This window comes from Centroberyx affinis, unplaced genomic scaffold (assembly GCF_046629955.1).
Source record: "Centroberyx affinis isolate AG114_WGS23_722 - 3 ecotype Tasmania unplaced genomic scaffold, CSIRO-AGI_Caff_v1 ptg004204l_1, whole genome shotgun sequence".
Classification (NCBI taxonomy): domain Eukaryota; kingdom Metazoa; phylum Chordata; class Actinopteri; order Beryciformes; family Berycidae; genus Centroberyx; species Centroberyx affinis.
The window spans coordinates 463,582-485,000 of NW_027281952.1; the positions used below are offsets into that span (position 1 = coordinate 463,582).

The 21,419-nt window shown below is 42.7% G+C and overlaps 3 protein-coding genes across 4 annotated transcripts in view; 1 reads left to right on the forward strand and 2 right to left on the reverse strand.

Moving 5' to 3' along the window:
- Positions 1-143: 143 nt before the first annotated feature.
- tmbim1a (transmembrane BAX inhibitor motif containing 1a) lies at positions 144-10,827 on the forward strand. Its single transcript, XM_071542961.1, has 12 exons — positions 144-368; positions 3,372-3,704; positions 3,969-4,036; positions 4,155-4,219; positions 4,300-4,353; positions 4,803-4,853; positions 4,951-4,990; positions 8,301-8,338; positions 8,428-8,515; positions 8,629-8,724; positions 8,872-8,925; positions 9,184-10,827. Exons 2-12 carry the CDS (start codon positions 3,377-3,379, stop codon positions 9,331-9,333), a joined length of 1,032 nt encoding a protein of 343 aa, XP_071399062.1. The 5' UTR covers positions 144-368; positions 3,372-3,376; the 3' UTR covers positions 9,334-10,827.
- Positions 10,828-10,973: 146 nt separating this feature from the next.
- On the reverse strand, positions 10,974-12,866 carry LOC139664214 (uncharacterized). Its single transcript, XM_071542962.1, has 3 exons — positions 12,820-12,866; positions 12,199-12,487; positions 10,974-11,547 (listed from the first exon to the last, which is right to left on the reverse strand). The coding sequence occupies exons 1-3, from the start codon at positions 12,860-12,862 to the stop codon at positions 11,376-11,378; spliced, it is 504 nt and encodes a 167-aa protein (XP_071399063.1). The 5' UTR covers positions 12,863-12,866; the 3' UTR covers positions 10,974-11,375.
- A 1,001-nt stretch (positions 12,867-13,867) lies between these two features.
- mcm6 (minichromosome maintenance complex component 6) overlaps positions 13,868-21,419 on the reverse strand; it is an 8,117-nt gene continuing 565 nt past the window's right edge. Inside the window, exons 3-18 of one of the 2 annotated variants that reach the window (XM_071542971.1) lie at positions 21,243-21,353; positions 20,728-20,815; positions 20,454-20,615; positions 20,192-20,357; positions 19,921-20,069; positions 19,614-19,764; positions 19,355-19,496; positions 18,839-18,980; positions 18,554-18,661; positions 17,701-17,856; positions 17,352-17,480; positions 17,083-17,247; positions 16,821-16,941; positions 15,962-16,177; positions 15,117-15,256; positions 13,868-14,766 (exon numbers count right to left, since the gene is read on the reverse strand). In XM_071542971.1, the coding sequence (XP_071399072.1) occupies positions 14,656-14,766; positions 15,117-15,256; positions 15,962-16,177; positions 16,821-16,941; positions 17,083-17,247; positions 17,352-17,480; positions 17,701-17,856; positions 18,554-18,661; positions 18,839-18,980; positions 19,355-19,496; positions 19,614-19,764; positions 19,921-20,069; positions 20,192-20,357; positions 20,454-20,615; positions 20,728-20,815; positions 21,243-21,353 (2,257 nt within the window). In that variant the 3' untranslated portion in view covers positions 13,868-14,655. Of the gene's footprint in view, positions 14,767-15,116; positions 15,257-15,961; positions 16,199-16,820; positions 16,942-17,082; positions 17,248-17,351; positions 17,481-17,700; positions 17,857-18,553; positions 18,662-18,838; positions 18,981-19,354; positions 19,497-19,613; positions 19,765-19,920; positions 20,070-20,191; positions 20,358-20,453; positions 20,616-20,727; positions 20,816-21,242; positions 21,354-21,419 lie in introns of both variants that reach the window. The other variant, XM_071542970.1, reaches the window with a different exon arrangement.

A 21,419-nucleotide genomic window follows, 5' to 3' on the forward strand; every position in this document is an offset into this window, starting at 1 on the left:
AGAGCACCATTTAAAAAATGAGTCAGCTCTTGCACACACACACACACACACACACACAGACACAGACACACGCCCTCTGGGTGTGTGTACGGCACTGGCAGATTCCGCTGGACTCCACCCTGCTGTTCGCTGTTCCAGGAAATGTTCTCCAGTACAGGCTGCCTGACATCTGGCTGCCTGCTGCTGCTGCTTCCAAAACACTGGGAGAGGCCCGGTAATAAAGCGGGAGGCTGTTGAAAAAGTTCAAATTATACCTTTCACCAAACCTCCGCGTTACTTTGGAGTGTTTTGTGAGGAGAAGGCGCGACTCCCGTTTTTTCGTTGGGGAAAGTACGACCAGGTTGTTCTTTTTGGGATTCTCCAACTTGGTGAGTCGAGCTAGTTTAGGACTTCGTCTATGTTCTCATGACAGCTAATGACCGTAAATTATACCATAGGCCTTCAAGAGTTTACAGTAGTCGTTAGTGCTGTGGAAACGTAACGTTATGGCTAAGTTACCCGTGGCCTTGAATACCTGCTGTCTGAGCCGCATTCATAGCTGGCTAGCCTTGTCACCTAACGTTAAGCTACCTGAATAGGCTTTTTGTCAGCTTTGGTCCCTCCTCGGTGAACAGGGAGTGGACTGAGTGCAGTTTGTGTGCACTGGTTGATTTTTTTAGGCTGTTTAGTCACTAGAGTTTCCACAGTGAAGTAAACTGAGACTGAAGTTGTCCAGCACTTCCAGATCAGTCTTAAATCTATTTTTTACTTATAGGCAACAACAGAAATGTTAAGGATTTGGTGGTTGCTTCCTGTGCTCAGCCCTACTCTACTAGTATGATGGTTACATAAATGTATACTTCTGCACATATACTATGAGCTTTTGCAGCACATTTTCACAGTTCGTCCTGCTTACACACTTTACTTTTTGTTTGGTCACATTCTTAGTCTGAAATGTGGATAGTTAATGGTGCACATTTTCTTTTGCACACCCAGCACTTGCCCTTGAACTGGCCTTGTATCTGTAAACATTTTGGCAGCAAGCAGAAAATGCTGCTTATCCTTTTTGCCTTTATTTTTTTGTGCTGCTTTTACATCCTACTCTGCTTTTTGCTATGTCTGTCTGTAGCCTAGTCTTTGATTTAATTATCTATCTAGTAAGGGGATCATTAAAGTTACACCTCGCCTCAGTCAGTAAGGATTGACCCAAGATCAGTTTGTTGTGGAGCTACTGTATATGGTGCTGCTGACCTGTTGCCCAGTGATACTCCTGTTGGTTCATTCATTCAGATGTCAGTTTGTCAGTTCACCCTTCCCACAAGGCCTGGACTTGCGTCGCAGGGACAAACCATGATATTCAGAGAGGCTGCCCAGTTAGCCTAATGATCACTCCCCATTTCAGAAATTTCAAATGGGTGTAGGTAGGGTTGGGCGATATGGTTGAAATCAATGTCATGATAATCATATGGATTTCTTCTGTATCAATATACTGAAATTTTCAAATGATATTCCTGTTATCTAAATTGTTATCCTCAATTTAGATAACAGATTTGTGTATCACAATATCATCGTATGATCACAATATGATTCCACTGAAAGATGATAGATATTGAGTTATTGCCCAGCCCTGGTTGTAGGTCTACCTACATGACAGGCAGAGGCTTCAGATGTGAGAACAAGTAGGATTTCTCATGTGCTCAGGGCCTCACTGCTGACGATCGGCTGTAGATCTCTCAGGGCTTTTGTGGTTTGTTTTAGGATACACAGTGGTAAACTAACTTGTAGTGCAGTGGAATTGATCGCTTCAAGTAGCAACACTGACTCAGAACCACATGATGATGATGACGGTGATGATGACATCAGTGACTGATCCATAATCTGTGGGGAATGTGGGAATGGAACATCAGCCACCAGTTTGTAAATGTTTGATTATGGCTTGTAGTTTCTGCAGTCTATTAACCACTGTGTGACAGTTTCTAAATGTTAATTTTGCTGGAAAAAATTCAACCCCCCCCTTATTCAAACATACACACGACTCAGGCTCCCTCCTCAGCTGACTGCGTGAGTGATCAGGGCGGTGATGAGCTCTGAGGGCCGTTGTGTCACTGTTCCATGGGCACCGCAGCGAGTCTGAAGCATTTTTTCCATTTTGTTTTTTCTGTCCTGTTGCCTAGCGCTCGGGATGTGATGTAATGGCATAATGTAAGGTGGAGCCAGCTCTTGAATTCCTTTACTGCGTGTATTCCCCTAAAAGTCCCTGTGAAAGTGGAGCTCAAAAGACATTTTGCATTTTCATTGAATGCAAAGGAATTTGAATACATGCTTACTAATACAAATGCTGTCATTTGTATTTGTTGGCTTAGTATCTATCCTCATAGGGTGAGGGGTCAAATGGAAAGTTGATCTGCAAAATGTTTCCTTTTGGGGGGGAAATCTGTCTAAAATATAAAGGATTCACACTGTAAAAGTGTTATTATTTTGTCAGTAAAAGAGTTATACGTACAAACAATCCTGTACAAGTAAAATTATTTTTTGTTTTCCTGATGTGCTATCAATCATTTTCAACGAGTAGGTGTCATTTTTTTTCTAATAGTGGATATTTCAGAGCAAAATTCAGAGCAAAACTCCTCAATAACAAACATAGCTAAACCAATTGTAATTTAAGACTACATGTGGTGTGTGTGTAATGATATAGGCCTAACAGTTATTAGAAATTTCCCCTCGAGATGTGGCCGCGCTGCAGTGGCGGTGGGCTGTATGTGAGAGCGTGCAGTGGCGGTGGGCCCTTGGTGGTTTTTGTGAACCACATTTCTAAACAGAACCACATGTTCACTCTAACCTGATACGACCCCAAAGACCCAGCCCGCTTATTTAAGTGTATCCTAAGTCCAGATCAGGTGTGATTTCACCCTGCCAAAATCCCATCGCTAACCATGAGGGGTAAATGCACACACACAGACACAGACACAGACACAGACACAGACACAGACACAGACACAGACAGACAGACAGACCACCACCACCAACAACAACAGCAATAACACACATGCCTAAGACCGGTCTCTCCTCTTTCCTTATCGCTGAGTTTGTGTCTTTGTGTGTCGGCATGCTTGTGGTTAGCAGTAAAGACAGATATTTTTAGCTGTAAACTAGCCTCTGTGTTGTTCTGAGGGCAAGTGAGTATGGATGTTTCCACCCACACTATTTCTATTTCAAATACTTTATTATTGCATTATAGCACCCAGTTTCCCCTCTGCTTAGTCTCTCTGCCATAGCACTGTGAAGGTAGAAAGGTAAAATGTATTTTCTGTGTCTAACCATGATCATGGCATGTCGGTTTGCATGTGAACGTATGTCATTCCTTCTCTAACTGCCCCGTCCCCTTCTCCCAGGCGATATGTCCAGGTCAGACTACCCTCCAGGGTACGAAGACTCCCACGCCCACGTCCCGCTGTATGCCCCCCAGGGCGGGAACTACCCCCCTCCCCCCGCCTATGGCTTCCCTGCCTACGGCGGTCCCCAGCCGGGCCAGCCCTCTGCCCCCTACTTCGCCGGCCCGAACGTACCTCCGTACCCGGGCCAGCCGGGGGGCTATCCTCCCGGCCCGTACCCAGGACAGCCTCATCCCGCTGGGGCTCCGGGGGCCGGCTACCCCAGCCACCCTCCCATGCCCCCCATGCCCCCTGTCATCCCACCTACCATACCGTCAGACGTCCTGAGCTCAGGTAAGCCAGGGGCGTGTTGCCTCTCTGCCGCTCACATCAAATATAACTACCTTTCTCACTGGACTATGTCCTGCCCCAACATCCTGCTTCAACAGGAAATACATCAAATTAAGGAAGTTAAGATGCCCTCTCATTAAATAAATCTTCAATATTTTGCAGCTGCATAAACCTCAGTGCTAAGCAAATCCCCTTAGATCAAGTTTAACGTACTGATGCTGTTATTAGTGGTAAAACGCTGATGTTTCTGCTCTACTGACGCCACAGGTGATGGGTTTGCGGCAAGCGACAGTGGTTGGGACACTCTGAGCGTCCGACATGCCTTCATCAGGAAGGTAAAACACACAGGTCACATGATCAAACTGCATACACACACACAGAATACACATCATGCTGGCTTAGGAGGAACTAGGTGTATATAACATCCCTTTTCCCTGTATGTATGTTTTTCAGGTGTATATGATTTTGGCGTCTCAGCTGCTTGTCACTACAGCTATCGTGGCTGTATTCACATTTGTGTGAGTATACTGAGTGTGTGTGTGTGTGTCTGTGTGTGTGTTTGTGTGTCACGCTGTAACTGTGCCTCTCCTTCTCGTAGTGACTCTGTCAGAGGTTTTGTGCAGCGAAACCAAGCCGTCTACTGGGCGTCATTGTAAGTATTATGCTATACTGCTGAAACAATTAGTTGATTAATCGATTAGCCAATCAACAGAATGAATCAATTATAATTTTGATAAGCCATGAATAATAATAATAATTAACCCATAATAATATTTGCATAATAATAGCTTCACAAATGCTAAGATTTGCTTGCTTTTCTCCATTTCATATTATTAAAAAATGTATACTTTGTGGGTTTATTGGCTGCTAGTCAGACTACGTAAGCAATTTTAAGACATCACTATGGGCTCTGGTAACTTTAAAATAATCAAAAAAATAATTAAAATAAAACAATGAAAATAATTGGTAGTTGCAGCCCTATTATTCTATATTACTGGTGTAACATTGATGTCATATTATCTCTGGTTTAGGCTTTATAAGAATCCATATTAAACCTTGTAGGTCTTATTAATATATGTATGTATGTGTATGTCTTTTCAGCGGTGTGTATTTTGTCACCCACCTCGTGCTGGTCTGCTGTAAGGGCCCCCGGTGAGTGTGTTTGCATTGTTCTCCTACAGATAGTTTTTCATACATGGTACAAAGGGAATATTTGTAAAATCTGCATTGAATTTTGCTCCCTCTATAGGAGGAAGTTCCCATGGAACGTCATCCTGCTGCTGATCTTTGTAAGTCAAACATTGGGAATAAATTGATGTCTTGTGAATCAGGAAATGGCGACACATAATCACTGACAGGCCAGTTTCCTGGACCTGGACCAAGTTTATTCCGAGACTGAAACGTCTCTCTCAGTGGAGATTTCCACTGGACTATTACTGGTGTCACGATACCAGAAGTTTGACTTTAATACCAATACTGTGTTTAATATCTAAAAAGTGCTACAAGAAAAAAAAACAGACTTGGGCAACTTTTGCCCAGGGGTTTTGATGCCGGTTGTGTGTCTGTCTTTGTCGACTCTGTAGGCAAAATAGTTCCGTATTTCACTGCTGCCAGTGTTGTTGTCAACCAGTTAAGGTGGACTGGCATCCAGTTGAAGGCGTGGCGGACTGGTTGAGGCTGTTGCCATGTTTTCAGCTGCTGCAGTCCACTGTCCAGTCAGACTGCCACTCTGTCTATTCTAATCCTCCAATCCATGTGCCATCCACACATACACACTCTGGAGGTGACGTTTAAAATGGAATTTCAGCTTGCAGGACACATTTGGTGAAACTGGTATTGAAATATCAGTTTTCATGACAACACTGGTCTAAACTATATCTCTTTTTTTTTTTTTTTTTTTTTTTTTTTACTTTATTTAGCACAAAAGAGTAATTCAAACAAAATATCCATAATGTATACCAACATCATAAAGAGCATGTGCAAGGAAGACCAAAGAAACCCCAAAGGGCTTGTGGAGTGTCTCCCTTAATAACAATCATACATAATTACAATATAGTGTAATGAAACCCAAAGAAGAGTTAAAAAGAACAAAACAATATAAACAAATCAATAGGTAAAGTAGTACTGTTAAATAAATAGGGGGAAAAGTAGAAGATAAGCAAAAGAATATTAAAAGAAACCGAAAAGAAAAGGAAAAGAAGGAATAAAGAGAGAAAACAGAAAAAAATATTAATTAAAATAAACTAATTAATTATACCAAAAAAGAGACAGCAGTATGATCACCTTAGTAAGCATGATGATTGTGAATAAATACATAATAATAATAATAAATAATTTTTTAAACAGATTGAGTGTGAGATCAAAGAAATGGGGGGGGGGGGTTGATTGAAAACTTTGGCTCCTCTAAAATGAAGACTAAACTGAGGCATGGATGTTCGAGTAAGAGGCAACAAAAGTTGTCTCTTACATCATCTGTTGTAACTAACTAACTATGATTTTCCTCAGTTCTTCTGAAGAAACTCTTGAACATAGGAGGAAGCTGATGATAAATTGCTTTGAAGACAAACTGTGTTGTGTGGAGGAAGTTTACTTGAAAGGTGTTGAGTATAGATAATTTCTTAAAGAGAGGTTGCGAGTGAGGTAAGTAAGTTGCATGTGAAATGATTCGAACGCAACGTTTTTGAAGGAGATAGATACGATTCAGCTTGGTAGGATGGGTGCTGGCCCAAATGACGTTGCAATAATTAATGTAAGGATAAATCATAGAGTAGCACAACATCTGAGTAGTTTTTTTGTCCAAACAATAATGAATTTTACTTAAGATACCAGTATTTTTGGCAATTTTGGATGAAATTTCTTTAATAGGGGGTTTCCAGCACAGTTTGTCATCAATTAATATGCCTAAAAATCTAGAAGATGAGGTTAATGAAATATTATTGTCAATCATCACTTCTACGTCTTTGACACTCATTTTGTTTTTTCTACAATTAAATATTAAAAAGTTGGGTTTTTTTACATTCAAAGACAATTTATTAGTTTTGAACCATACTGAAAACTTATGTAGTTCCTTGTTTACTGTTGTAACTAGATACTGAAGATTGCTATGAGAAAAAAAAACACTTGTGTCATCTGCAAACAAAATTGTTGACAAAACATCGGAAACTTTATATAAATCATTGACATAAATCAGAAATAGAAGAGGACCAAGGATAGATCCTTGGGAAACTCTGCATTTAATATCAAGTACGGGGGGAGTCAATTCCCTTAAATGCAACATATTGTTTCCTCTTCTTCAAATAACTGGCAAACCATAATAATGAGATATCTGAGACCCAAATCGATTTCATTTTTAATAAAAGTATCTCATGGGCCATGGTATCAAATGCCTTGGATAAGTCAAGGAATATTGCAATTGAGTATTCTTTCTTATCCTGTGCTTTATAGAGTTCATCAATTAAGTAGGTAATTGCCATGTAAGTTGAACGTGACTTGCGAAAGCCATACTGGTATTTGTACAGAATATTTTGTTTATTAACGAAGTGCTCAATCTATTATAAGTGAGTTTCTCCAGAATTTTTGACATGACAGGTAATATTGATATTGGACGATAATTTATAAATATTGAGGGGTCATCTGCTTTATATATAGGTACAATTTTGGCAACTTTTAGCTCCTGAGGAACAATACCCTTGGAAAAAGACAAGTTAAAAATATGGCAAAGTGGTTTTACAATCCAATTTACAACTTCTTTAACCAATCTGGTATCGAATTTGTCATGACCAGGAGAGGTGTTTTTGAGAGATAAGATTATGTCATGTATCTCTTGTTCACTAACTGGAGTAAGAGTAAAAGTTTTGGAGTTACTTGATTCCATGTACTGAATAGGATTCTCAGCAACTTTTGGAATTTGACTGGCAAGAGTTGGCCCAATTTCAGTAAAGAATTCATTAAACTTAGAAGCGATTGTTGTGGGGTCTGATATAGGCTTACCATCAACTTTCAATTCTGTGGGTAATGATTTAGATGTTTTCCTTTTGTTTAGAATTTGATTTATTGTTGACCACAGGGCTTTCATATTATTATTACATTTAACCACTTCATCAGCATAAAATTTCTTCTTTGCAGATCTGACAACGTGGTTTAGTTTATTTCTTTACCGTCTATACTTTTCATAATTAAGAGGTGTAGGACTAAAGATGTATTTTTTATATAGTTTGTTTTTATGCTTGAGAGATTTGATAATTCCTTGACTTGCCCATATGTCTGGGACCATGTTTCTTTTGTATGTGCCTCTTCTATACACATTGATGATTTATGAGTAGAGAAATTATAGAGTTGCCACCAGGTAAAGAACCACTACTAAGAAAAAAAAAGATGTTATTATTTTCTTCCAATTACCCTATTCTCGTGTAACTTTGTAGCTGATTCTAGTTACTATAGTGTATACCATGAATTTATATCATTAAAGAGCGGCTAAACTATTTTAGAAGTAAAAAGGTGGGCAAACCCAGCACCTCTTGCTGTAATGACATTGTAGTGAAGTGGTTGGACCAATATACTATTATGCTGTTTAACCCTCAATTATGTTTATTTCTACAGACTCTGGCCATGTCCTATATGACTGGAGCCATATCCAGGTGAAACACTCAAACATACACATGGCAGTGCATAAAAATGCAGCCTGTGTCGCCCAGTAATAACTGTATGTGCTCATGTTTGTTTTTAGTCACTATAACACAAAAGCAGTGTTCCTCGCCCTGGCTATCACTGCTGTTGTCTGCATCGTCGTCACCGTCTTCTGTTTCCAGACAAAGGTAGGGCGCGCGCGAGTGTTTGCTCAAAATGGCCATTATGTATGTGTGTGTGTGTGTGTGTGTGTGTGTGTGTATGTTTGCATGCGTGTGACCGCTGTGGTTTCTCTTCCCAGGTTGACTTCACCAAGTGCCAAGGCCTGTTCTGTGTGCTTGGGATCGTTATGCTTGTGACGGGCATCATTACAACCATTGTGCTCTCTTTCAAATATGTGAGTTACACCAGCGCGCACGCACACACACACACACACACACACACACACACACACACACACACACACACACACACACACAACAAAGCACTCTCTTCTTACACACATTTTCTTGCACACATTTTAATGATGTTTTGTCGTCGGCAGATTCCATGGCTTCACATGCTTTATGCGGCCATGGGAGCGATAGTCTACACCCTGGTAAGTACTTTAATTAGATGCTGTGGCCTTTAGTCATGTGCAGGTGTGAAAAGTAGCAGAACTAGCAGCTAGTACAGGATGTTATTGAAGGTTTGCCTATTTTGCCTGTTATAATTGTTATAACAGAGCTGCTTAAGGCTCCACTGAGTGTTTGCACAAACCATACATCAGACAGACCTCCACTTTAACTTGATGTATTCCTCTGCTTAGTTTCTCGGACAGCTATAATCTGTAATGTGTTTCCTGTGTGTCCTGTAGTTCCTGGCGTACCACACACAGCTGCTGATAGGCAACAGGAAGCACTCCATCAGTCCTGAGGAGTACGTGTTCGCCGCACTCTCCATCTACGTCGACATTGTCCAGATCTTCATTTTCCTGCTGCAGATCATCGGTGCCTCGACCAAATGAGTCCACAGGGGAACACACGGCCAACTTGGGTCACCAGGGTGCAGACAAGTACCTTACTGCAAAACCATTCCATTCTCTTTGTGAAACCTTTGCTTTGTTTTCAGTTTTAAAAAACAAACATTTTAGATGAAGAAGTAGTTAGTGGGAGAAAATTTGGGGAGGTGGTAGAGTTGTTTGCAGAGGATCACCAGTTCAGTGATGGTGCAAAGCTTTACTCCACTCAGTTACTGGTAACAAGTTGGATTGCTACACTTGCCTTGAGCAGGAAAGTCTAGCACATATAACAGTTCTTATAGATTATTTAGGAGTTTATACATGTTGTCAGTCAAATTAGAATCAGTTAATGAAATCATGAAGTGCTTCAGGGGAAAGGGCTAAAGGTCAATTTGAGATTCTAACATAGTATTGGTCATTCCTATGCACATATAATGCACTTTCTCAAATCTGCATTTCTACATTATGCAACTTACCAGTGGCTTACAAAGAAACATTAATACCATGATATACAGTATCTATAGACACGGTCATGCCAGCTGCAACATTTAGCCAGTTACTTGCTGGACAGATGTTGGGGCAGACCGTGTCTGTACGTTTTTCTCTGCATGAATTCAGATGCAAGTGTATAGCTGGGACCTGTCTGTCTGAGATGGGAGAAAATGGGAGAATGTTTGTTGAAATCTGCAAATTTGCAAGAATTCGCAAACTCAGGAGCCACCTCTAAGGCCGTAACCCTGAAGTGCGGCTCCAGTACTCTGTAGGGAAGAAGTTGGTCTGAATGTGTGGTGTGTTTATTCTGCTTACACCTAGTGACACCTAGTAACATCTGGGAACGTGTTGTGGGTTCATGTTAGCAAGCTTTTGCAAATGGTCTTTGATACATGTGTTGCTATATCATAGTTGTATTTACACACTCCATTGCTACTGTCTTTACAATCATGACGTTGCTAAAATGTAATTTTACGAGATGTACAGGGTTATACTCATTTGGCTTTTATAGTATTATGACATTCGTCCTTGTCGCCACAATCAGGCACTTGTTTATATACTCATGTTGGAAACAGACCTGGGTCAAATTGTATTTAACAACACACAGTATGTTTTTTTTATCATACAGGAGTGCCAAAAGGGTGGGTGTGCCACATTGGATAGCACCAGAAGTGCCAGAAAGTTAAATCACAGGAACACATTTTAAAATCAACTTTGTAAAATATCTGAAGTGTCCTGATACGATAAATCCCACCTATCTGCTCCTCCAAACATTAGAGACTTACTTGCAAATACAGTTTGACCCAGTGATGGTTAGAAACAGATAGTTCTCATCAAGCTGAAGCCAAAGTCACATACTGTATATGGCAATTTTCAAAACAACCATGGAAGACATTTTGTATGTTAAGTAAAGATAGTCAATGTGGAATATTGGCTTGTAGATATATATGCACTGATGTGGGAGAATCTATTAGTCTTTTCATATCAAATAAACACTTTTATTTGTGAGTTGTGATGTGGTCCATATGCAGTTGCACCTATTATGAGTCTTGGGTGGTATAGTTTAGATTACATACATCATATTTATAATAATTTTTGACATTCTCTCATTAACATATTTACAGAACATTGACATAATGGGTATATTTTAGCATTCTGCAGCTTTACTGAAAGGGTCTAATTACAAGGAAATTGTTTGTGTCTCTGATTGACATTAGCAGTATGACCCACCTCTGTCCTTCAGTGTTATCCTTTGTAAGAGCGTACTGATTTCAAAAAGGGAGAAAATGTTTTGTTCAAATCTGCAAACACTAATTTTCTCACCGTTCCTTTGATTACAGCCTTTTCACATGCATTTTCATTGTCAGATTTCCTTTTCCCTGCAATACCCCAGAGAGGGAATAATTACCCAGTTCTTGAAAAGCATGTGTGTTTTAATATTATGCACAAGCTCAGTGACTTGACACCTCCTCTATTCAGTCTTTGGGCAGCTGCGGTGGGAGACTTGGGTGTGGCGGTCTCAGTCAGGAGTCGGCGTCAGTTCGCACACACACACCTTACTGGTCCAGTTTGGTGTCCTCTGCTTGATGGTGGTAGCGGCTCCCCTCGTACTCTCCCTCGTTTGACCTTTTCATTCTCTGTCGAATCCTCAGCTGCTTCAGCCGGTTCTTGTCCACTTCTCTCTTGGCCAGGATGAAGCCGATTATACCTGCGGGGAGGCCGATCATCCTGGAGAGAGAGAGAGAGAGGTTTGCTCAGTATGCAACACATTTCTACTAAAGAGACTGGATATGCAGAGAATGAAAAATGTTTCTGAGTCAATTGAGGAATGCTAAATGTATTCATTATTCGTTTGAAATAGCAAACATTTAGTGTTCAGTCAACTGTGTTCATGTTAATCCTGCTGAATTTATATCATCCAGGTGGGAAGTGCACCAAGCAAAAGAAAATTCCCATTCAACTGCTGCATTATCAGATCATATCTGGACCAAATCTAAACACCTATTTTGTATTTATGTTAGCCTGACTCGATATTAGCTGTCGATTTCTGCATATTTGGCTGTCTGTGCAGTCAACAATACTTAATAATTGGTAACGATGGTAAGGATTTATACTTTAGTAATGGTGGCGGGCATTAAGAGAGACTACTAGCATCACTAATGAGAGTCAGCTACATCCTTAACATACTCAGATGTTTGCGTGTTTACATGAGGATGGCAAACCAGCAGCAGCATCTTCAGGTGTTTACAGCATGTGCAAGAGGTAGAGGACTGAATGACCACAGTCTACCAGGCACAAGGTCCATTTTGTTGAACTCTGTATCTAAAGAATAGCCGCACGTAAGAGAGGAAAAGAAAGGAAGTGTACGGGGTTTCTCACCAGGCATAGCCGATCTTCATCATGGGGTTCTTTGCCTTCCTCTTAGGGATGTAATCGGGGCCCTCCGGCTCTTCTTCCCCCTCCTCTTCCTTGGCTTGTCTGTCGTCTTTCTGAGTGCCTGTGGTCTGGCCTGACTCTGCGCTCCTCTGTGGGTCTGTCCTGGTGCTGAGGGGGGGTCCGGAGAGGTGGAGCGACCGACACCGAGCCGCCTGGAGCCGCAAACACACAGGCACCGCCGGGTTTTGGCATCTCTGCGCCCGGAGCCATCGGCCAGGCACAAGCAGCACACCTCGAAGGGAAAATAAACATGACTTTTGTTTTAGTGACTTATGAAATGACTTCTGTCTCTTCGGTGCCTGTGCTAATGTGAGGAGTTAGGTTACATTATGTAGAAAGACACAGGAGGCACTGTCTTAACTAGGGGTAGAGAATACACTTTTCATTTCTACCGTTCGTCCATGTAAGATGTAACATTTTGACACCTGGCCCAAACAAGTTGTATTTTTACGAAACCCACTCCCCGCCACAGCCACTGCAGGACATAATTACTCAGATGTTTGTATTCTGAAACCTACAAGTGATGCTGTTTTCAGTAAATACATAAATATGTCGTTATTTTACCTTTTAGCACCGTCCTACCAAACGTCGTACAGGGGGCCGCCATCTTTGTTGTGTCATTTGTCAGCCTGAGGCGAGCATGCGCAGTGGTCTGTTCTTCAGAGGTGGGCGAGCGCTGCTGCCACCTAGCGGACAAGTTCGATCTGGAGTTTCGCAAATCTTTTGCCAGAAAAAAAACGTTTTTTACCTTCGCCAAGGAGGTTATGTTTTCGGTGCCGTTTGTTTGTGTTTGTTTGTCTGTCTGTTAGCAGGATTACGGAAAAACTACTTGGCCCGATTTTCCTGAAACTCCGTGGAAGGGTGTAGCATGGGCCAAGGAAGAACCCAAACTTTGGAGCGGATCCGGATCCGACTCACGAACAAGCAATAGTAGCACGGACCTTGGCGGAGGTCTGTCCTCCTAGTTTTTTAATAAAACGGAAAGTCCCAGAGGTAAAAATCAACGGGGTGCCATGATCTGTGGGTTCAACTTGGATGCTTTCATGCAAGTACATTAAAGTCAGTGAATAAGTCAAGTCACTCCAAATAAAGTCAGGGTAATGCATTATATGCAACATACTAGATTCCTCTAATTCTCCTACCCTGAATTTAAAAATATAAACGATGTATGCCTTTGCTATACCAACAGGGAGACCAACTTGCAATTATTCTTTAAATGTCCCACTGTCAGCAAATTCTGGAAAAAATTATTCCATACCAGTTCCATACATTTTTTTTTAGCATACCAGTAAACCAGGATAACCTTTCAGCAAAAAAAAACATTTTTTTTTTTACAATGAAAAGCAAAATCATTTCTCTCTTGAATATGTTTAAAGTTCCATGCTGGGCAAATTCCATATACACAAACAGAAATGTTAGAAGTCATCCCATATACTGCATCTATTTTCACTGAGAATAGAGTATTTGATTACTTCGCTAGAGGTGATTGGAAATAATTAGTTATTTTGATCATAGTGTTTGAACATAAAATCTTTTATTTCCAATCATGATTTGTTTTACTGCTAAATAAAAAAAAACGCATAACCATTATGTTGCAATATTAATGTGCAAACTGAACTCACCACTCATGTGTCACTTCATCCATTTTGTTCAGCAGAATAACATTGAAGTATCACTTCATGATTCAAACTTACATTAGAGTATACAGAAGTGCTGCACTTGAGGTGGCCTGCACTTATTACAACAGAAATATTACTCTACATGATGCTGAACTACAGGGGTAGGAACCAAGCAGATGTGTCAAAGCATGAACAAGAATGTTTTATTTGTTGAATCAATCAGAACCAAACCAACTGGTCAGCGGTTATAGTACAGAGCAGGTAGATGAAGTTAACAATCCAATTCATGCCTTGACTTATAATTTTACAAAAAAGACATTCCACCTTCTGTGTGGAGTTTAGGTACATATTTCTTTTATACAAAATAACTGAAACCCAGGGAAAAAAACATGTGCATGTCTCTAATACACAATTAAGGATACCATAAAACAGCAATTACTGTTATGTAACGCCACATTTCAAAGTGGTTCCCGTGACTGAGAACCAAACACATCAGACAGAAGCCAGCCAACAACTGGAGGAAATAACAGCAGCATATTTACAAGAGTCAGTGTGACTAAAACAAAGTCAGTATTTTAAAAAGAGCCGCAGTCCGATCTCTACGTCAGAGATGATAAACTCTAAAACAAGAATCAAACTTAAAAACACATCTCGAATGCCGTTGTTATGTAAGTCCTACATAAGGGCATTCAATAAAAACAACTTCGACGTTTGGTGTCGAGTTTGGTGTCAGATGAAGGAAGCTGGAGGAGTGGAGGAGAACAGGACGGAGGGACGAGTCTCAGTCCTCCAGACTGTAGTTGGGGTTGACGACCAGCACCGCCTCTTCTTCTGCGCTCGCAGGCTCTGAGCCCTTCAGCCCCACCTGAGACAGCTGGATCAGGATGTGATCCTGGGGGGGGGGGGGTGAAGAGAGAGACACACGCAGCACTTTAGTACGGATGGACGGATCTGTGGATCTGTGTTTGAGCTTCAACAGGCTTGGAATGGAGGTTCAAATAGGTGTAAGTAGTACACCTATTTGGAATGGTAGAAATATTAGAGCACTTGGTTCAGTGATCCTGCAGACTCTGTTACGTTTAATAGATCATCTCATTACATTAGCTTACCTTATAATAGGCTTATTATACTCAGTAGTTAAGAAGTAAACTTCCAAACACACAATCTAATGAAAGGTAACAGATCATTATGTAGAGATGCTGTGAGACCACATGGCTGTAGGTCCATGGAGGCTGGACTTACATAGTGCACCAGCCGGTGGATGACCTTCTCGATCAGGCCCTTCTTGTTGACCAGCTCCTCCTCGGAGTCGATCTCCGACTCGATCTCCTTCAGGTACCAGTTCACCACCGCGCTCTTCTTCAGCTCCTCCTCTTCCTCGGCTGTGCACACAAACACACAGGTAAAATAAATGAAGTACAGATGGATAAGGGAGGTTATAAATGAATGGGGTGGGGGGTTAGAGGCAGAGTGGAAAAAACGGAGCAGGACAGAAGAGGAAAAATCATCCATCTTAACAGGTCATTTAGTCTAGTATTTCGTTTGAAAGTCTTATTTTTCATAAAACATTTTTTTTTTCATATCTGCCAGTGGGGTGAGATCATTTCACTTGTTTCCATTGTGACATTATCACTAGCAGAGAGATTTACCACATTTCAAATAACTGTCTAGCCTGGTATCCAGCCCCTATGAATCGCAGTTTTCAGCACTCTTCGAATTTACATGGCAATTCATAAGGTTCATTCGATTCACTCATTCCTTATGAATCGCCATGCAAATTCGAAGAGTGCTGAAAACTGCGATTCATAGGGGCTGGATACCAGGCTAATAACTGTCACTCATTTTGAAGAAATTCTTGAAACTGCACTGAAATTGCATTGGAAACAAATAAAATAATCTCACCCCACTGGCAGATTTTAAACAAAATGCCTTGTGCATGACTCACTAAACTACATGACTTGTTAACATGGGTATTCTTCGCAGTGTGGTATCTACCATTGATAAGTGTAAGAATGTGATGAAAAGCAGGAAAACAAAGCTGAAAAACAGTTATTTCCCGAGCTGTGTGTCTCAAAGTGAAGTCTTACCCTCCTCTGCCCTGCGGAGATGCAGGACCAGCAGGTTGGAGATGCGTCGGTACTCGGTGAACGACAGGCGGAGAGAGGGCTTGGGCTGGCTGCCAGGCTCAGCGTGGCCGTTCACGCCGTTGACGTGGCCGTTGATCCCGTTGACGTGCCCGTTAAGACCGTTGGCGTGCCCGTTAAGACCGTTGGCGTGCCCGTTAAGACCATTGGCGCCGTTCACTCCGTTGGGGACGTCTTGCCCTGCAGAGACCAGTTTGGATCAGATGAAACTGAGTCATTGCAGCAGCAAAGAACACGATACAGCTATTGAAGCAAATACAACAGTAGAACATATTGAAAATAAAGATACAGCGTCTTCGTCATGCAATACGCAACTCCTATTGGTTTGAAAGAAGTCTTGCAATGTTGGCTACTGACAGATTTGCAGGTTGATAGAGTTTGTTTGCTTGTAGAGTTTTGATTTTGACAGCATTTATGCAGCAAATGTGGATCGCTGATGTGATAGTGTGATAGTGTGGATGGCAGATAATTTGAACAGAAATGTGTCCAAACGTTCAAAGGTGCATTATAATGTGAACAGCATGTATTAAACCTGCAATCAGATGGGGGAGGATTCATTAATATGTCTGCAGTTATGACAGGAATATGTGTTTGTATTGTCTCTGCTTGTGTAGTAGTATAAATTTGTGATATGTATCCATGTATAGAGTATGTATGTACAGTATATGTGCGTGTTTATTATCTCCAAAAGTATACACTGCAGCATGTTTGTGTCTTGTCTCTGTGTGTGTGTGTGTGTGTGTGTGTGTGTGTGTGTGTGTGTGTGTGTGTGTGTGTGTGTGTGTGTGTGTGTGTTCAGTACCTTCCTCCTCCTCCTCTTCCTCCAGTTCGTCGTCCTGCTCCAGGTTGACGTCAGGCGTCTCCACTCTGATGATGGACTTGTTCAGGAGACGGAAGGCTTCCTTCACATGTTTGGGCTGCACCTGGAGCCACAAAGGTAAACCGACGTCATCAGTACAAACTCCTCTGCACAGACCCAGCTGAGTTCACACGAGACGATGAATGGGCCGGTAATGCACCGATTCGCTAGCTCAAATCCCCCGTGGATTCCTGTGTGTACGCACCTCGTCGCAGCAGTGCATGCGCGCCATGCCCTCGGAGAGGCGGATCATGCTCTCCAGCTGCCGCACCGTGATTCGCCAGGCCGACTTGGACACGCCCCCGGAGCCGTCGCGCTGACGAAGACGCTTGTACTGCTCAACGATGAACTCCTCTGACTCGCTGGAGATCTGCAGGCGTAGACACATTGATATACAATAGTTAATACTGATCACGATGTAAACTCAGTTGGAAAAATGCACATATCAGTGCACACACACACACACACACACACCTTGGGTTTGAACTGCCTGGCGAAGAGCAGGTATCTGCGGATCTCATCCAGAGAATACAGCCTGTCCACTGACTCCTCCACGCGGGAGTGCAGGTCCACGATGCGTCTGGCGATGGCATAGTCCGTCACCTGGAACACACACAGAGAGACAGTCAATTATCATTAGAATTCAAAATATGAGCCATAATCGTGTATTGGATTAGATTAGACGAGACTTTAATGACGCCTGTGGGGAAAGATCAGATAACAGGATACAGCAAAGATGCAACAGAATTTCAACAGCTGAACATATGACACACACACACACACACACACACACACACACACACGGTGTTGCGTACAGCCGTACCTCGTTGCAGTCGTCCACCAGGATGAAGAAGAGGTCGAAGCGGCTCATGATGGGAGCGGTCAGGTTGACGTTCTGCTTCAGACTCTTGCTGCGGTCGTAGCGCCCGGCGACGGGGTTGGCTGCTGCCAGGATGGACGTGCGAGCATTCAGGGTGGCCTGGAGAGAGGGGAGGGGAGAGAGAGAAGGGGAGATGGGGCAAACTCTGGTTATTCCACTGCTGAGCTCAGCCAAGTCCCTAAAATTTAAATACATTGTAAATTAGAAGGACTGCTGTGGTTGTGTTGGTGTGTGATGCGACAGAAATGTGGAAGCGAAGATGCTCTTTTGAGTATAAAATGTTGAGTGATAGCAGGCCACTAGCATCATCTCAAAAGGCAATTTTGAGTAGGAGATTTTACATATTTCATGTAAAAAATTTTTTAGATATGGTATAAAAATGATGTGTTTTGAACTACCAGGAACTACTTTCCCAGTTTCTGTAGGAAGTGAAGGCGGTGGGCGATGGGAGACTGTGTACAGCTAAAAATCACTGCGCAGCGCACGGATACATGGTTGCTCACCTAAAATAGTTCCAAAAATAAACTTGGTTACATCAGCTATATTGAGTTAATAGTATTTCATTTTAAGATGTATGGATCTATATAGTAATATAGTAACAATAATAATATAATAAAAACCACTATAAAATTTGGTTTCTATGTTCTCGTCACTTAACGGGTAACCTGACCAATGTGCCAACCTCCTGAAAACCTATTACTACATCTATTACTTTGAGTAAAAGTATTATTATTTTCCACCATACCCTTTAAGTATCAAGTGGCCTGGAGGTTTGAGACAGAACCAGCTGCGTTACCTTGACTCCAGCCTTGGTGATGCTGATGGTCTGCTGCTCCATGGCTTCATGGATGGCCACCTGGTCCCTGACCTCCATCTTGTCGAACTCGTCGATACAACACACACCCTGGAGGCAAACGCTGTTATTCACTCCACTGCACAGACATGAGACGCACCCAGAGGCCTCTCAGAGTTCCAGTTAACTCAATGTAAACGACGTAAACATCAAAAAACTATTTGATTCACAGAAACCATCCTGCAGAGAAAGGGTCAGAAAGAGAGAGAGAAGCAGTGTGAAACTCACATTGTCAGCCAGCATCAGAGCTCCGGCCTCGATGACGAACTCGTGGGACTCCTCGTCTCGGACCACAGCGGCCGTCAGACCTGCAGCGCTGCTGGCCTTGCCGCTGGTGTACACTGCTCTGGGACTGAACTCCTCCACGTGCCTGCACACACACACACACACACACATTACTACTATTGCAGTCAGTCTGACTAAAACCTCCTTCGGGAATATGGAGTGTGCACAATAGATTCAATATTCACTCCTAGATTTAACAGTTTATTGCCATATCAACCTTGATACTGGGAATGTCAGTGTGCTCAAGATAGAAGACAGGACATCAGGTACACAACAACCACTGCCATATGCAGCAATAAAATACACAAATAAGACCTGATAATAAACTTATGCAGAGCATTGCAGAGGGACAAAATGTGACAAATGGCTTAAAAAGAAACTAATTCCATTCGTTTATGGTAGTGGATAGATGTTTTGTGAAATGTGAGCACATGAAGAGAATAACTGTGTGTGTCGTACTTGAGGAACTGGCTCTTGGCAGTGCTGGGGTCTCCTACGATGCAGACGTTGACGTCTCCTCTCAGCGAGGTTCCCTCCATGGTCGTCTTGGGAACGCCTCCAAACAGCATCAGCAGGATGCCACGCTTCACCTCGTCGTTGCCTGCACACACACAATCAAAGTGATGCATCCCAATGCGTTTCACCATTAATTCTGCATATATAGTGCAGCTTCTAGTGACTGGTGACATGAAGACAATACAGCAGCAGGAGCACTGACCGTGTATGGTGGGGAAGAGGCTGGTGCACAGGTTGTGGTAGAGGTTCTTGTCTTGGCTCATCTCAAACACTTTCTCCCACTCCTTCACCGACATCTGGCTCTTGATGCTCTCTGCTGTCTGCTCCTCCTCACGCAGCTCCTTACCACCGAACTACAACAAGGACACAGGCACGCTTGGAACTCAACACTGGGGCATATTAAAGCCACATTCACATCAAGCATGTGTAGAGTGGGTTATTCAAACTCTGGAGCTTTTACTCCTTTAGATGGATTGGATATGCCTGGTGTGTGTGTGTGTGTGTCTTACCCGTGGGTTAGTGGGGGCCACACTGCACGCCAGGAAGGCCAGTCTGTATGACAGCTCTCTGACTCCCAGGGCCTTCAGTCCTCTCAGGCCCTCAGTCTCAAAGCCCTGGCCGCCTCCGGCTACACGGGAACCGGTCTCTGCTCGCACACCTGGAGAGAACACACACACACAAAATCCATAAATACAACAAACAATCACATGTGGGAGTGGTGTGCGTGTAGCGCTAAAATTCATGTCACGGCTCGAGGCGGTGCGTTCAACAACGGCGTACCAGGGGTGCTGAGCTGAGACACGTCCGGCACGACTATGAGGGTCCCGGTGAAGTCACAGCGATCGCCGGCCTGAGCCGTCTCCACCGCCTCGGCCCTCAGGATGATCTCCAGGGAGCGCGGGATGGAACCACGGGGCAGCTCCGCCTGCGTCTCCTGGATACGCACCTGCACGCACACACACACAAAGTTAGTGAAACACATGCGTCCACACACATCAGCTTCCTATCTATATACACATCGTCACGCCCTTCCCATCGCTACCTTCTGGAAGTCGATGAACTTGGACTTGTGCGTGTCGAGGTGGAAGCGGGAGCGGTTGTTGCAGACGGGGTTTCTGCAGATGGTGGGCGGGCAGTACTTGAACTGCTGAGCCACGTCTTTGATCACTCCCTGGCAGTCCATGCACAAGAAACAGCCACTCACCTGCAACAGTGCAACACAGTCAGTAGGGCGTGATGACATCGTACTACAATAAGCGTGCGCACTTTTATGTGTTACAACGTTTGGTGATTATAAGAGTAATGGGTGTCTTTACCAGTTCGGGGTGCACTGGGTGCGTCCTCACCACCTGACCGCTGATCCTCACCAGGGTGCCGATGCGCAGGGATGACAGCTCGCGGATCCTAGGAGACACACAGGAAAGGTCACATTTCACTAATTAGATTGAAACACTTTATTGTTCTCAAAGAGGCAATAGGTGCAGCATAAAAAAACACATACTATCAACAGCCAAGATTCCCAGTCAACTCTCAAAGACTCACTGTTCCACTACAGTTTTGCTTGTTTTAGGCAAATAATTCAATAGACATTGTGGATAAATTTCAATTTTAAAGATGACTTGATAGTGACTTGATTTATATAAATTCCATTTAGGCTACTACATGTGACTGTTGTGACTATTATATGGTTATTGTAGCTTTAATTTGACAATGTAAGCATGTTTTATGCCAACAAAGCACTGAATTTAACTGAAACTGAGCATGAGTACAGTGATTCACACATTGGGTAAAACCAAACGTGACTGTATGTTTGTATATGTGTGTGTCTTACTTGTGTCTGGTGGGCAGATCCTGAATGGCAACGTAGAACTCTTTGCTGAGAGGAACATTCCCATGATCCCTGGCGAAGTTGCGCACCGCTCGACAGAGGAAGGGATACACTCTGAAAACAGAGAATCAAGTCACATTAATGCACAGCAGCCTCCTTATGCCTGTTGAAGCAGATGGT

Excerpts from the sequence above, each read along its gene's own strand:
- LOC139664214 (XM_071542962.1), bottom strand. The coding sequence starts at position 12,862 with ATGGCGGCCCCCTGTACGACGTTTGGTAGGACGGTGCTAAAAG. Across the intron at positions 12,488-12,819 it reads TGGTAGGACGGTGCTAAAAG|GTGTGCTGCTTGTGCCTGGC; the intron begins GTAAAATAACGA and ends TTTCCCTTCGAG. Across the intron at positions 11,548-12,198 it reads ATGAAGATCGGCTATGCCTG|GATGATCGGCCTCCCCGCAG; the intron begins GTGAGAAACCCC and ends CTCTCTCTCCAG.
- tmbim1a (XM_071542961.1), top strand. The coding sequence starts at position 3,377 with ATGTCCAGGTCAGACTACCCTCCAGGGTACGAAGACTCCCACGCCCAC. Across the intron at positions 3,705-3,968 it reads GTCAGACGTCCTGAGCTCAG|GTGATGGGTTTGCGGCAAGC; the intron begins GTAAGCCAGGGG and ends CTGACGCCACAG. Across the intron at positions 8,516-8,628 it reads TCTTCTGTTTCCAGACAAAG|GTTGACTTCACCAAGTGCCA; the intron begins GTAGGGCGCGCG and ends TTCTCTTCCCAG.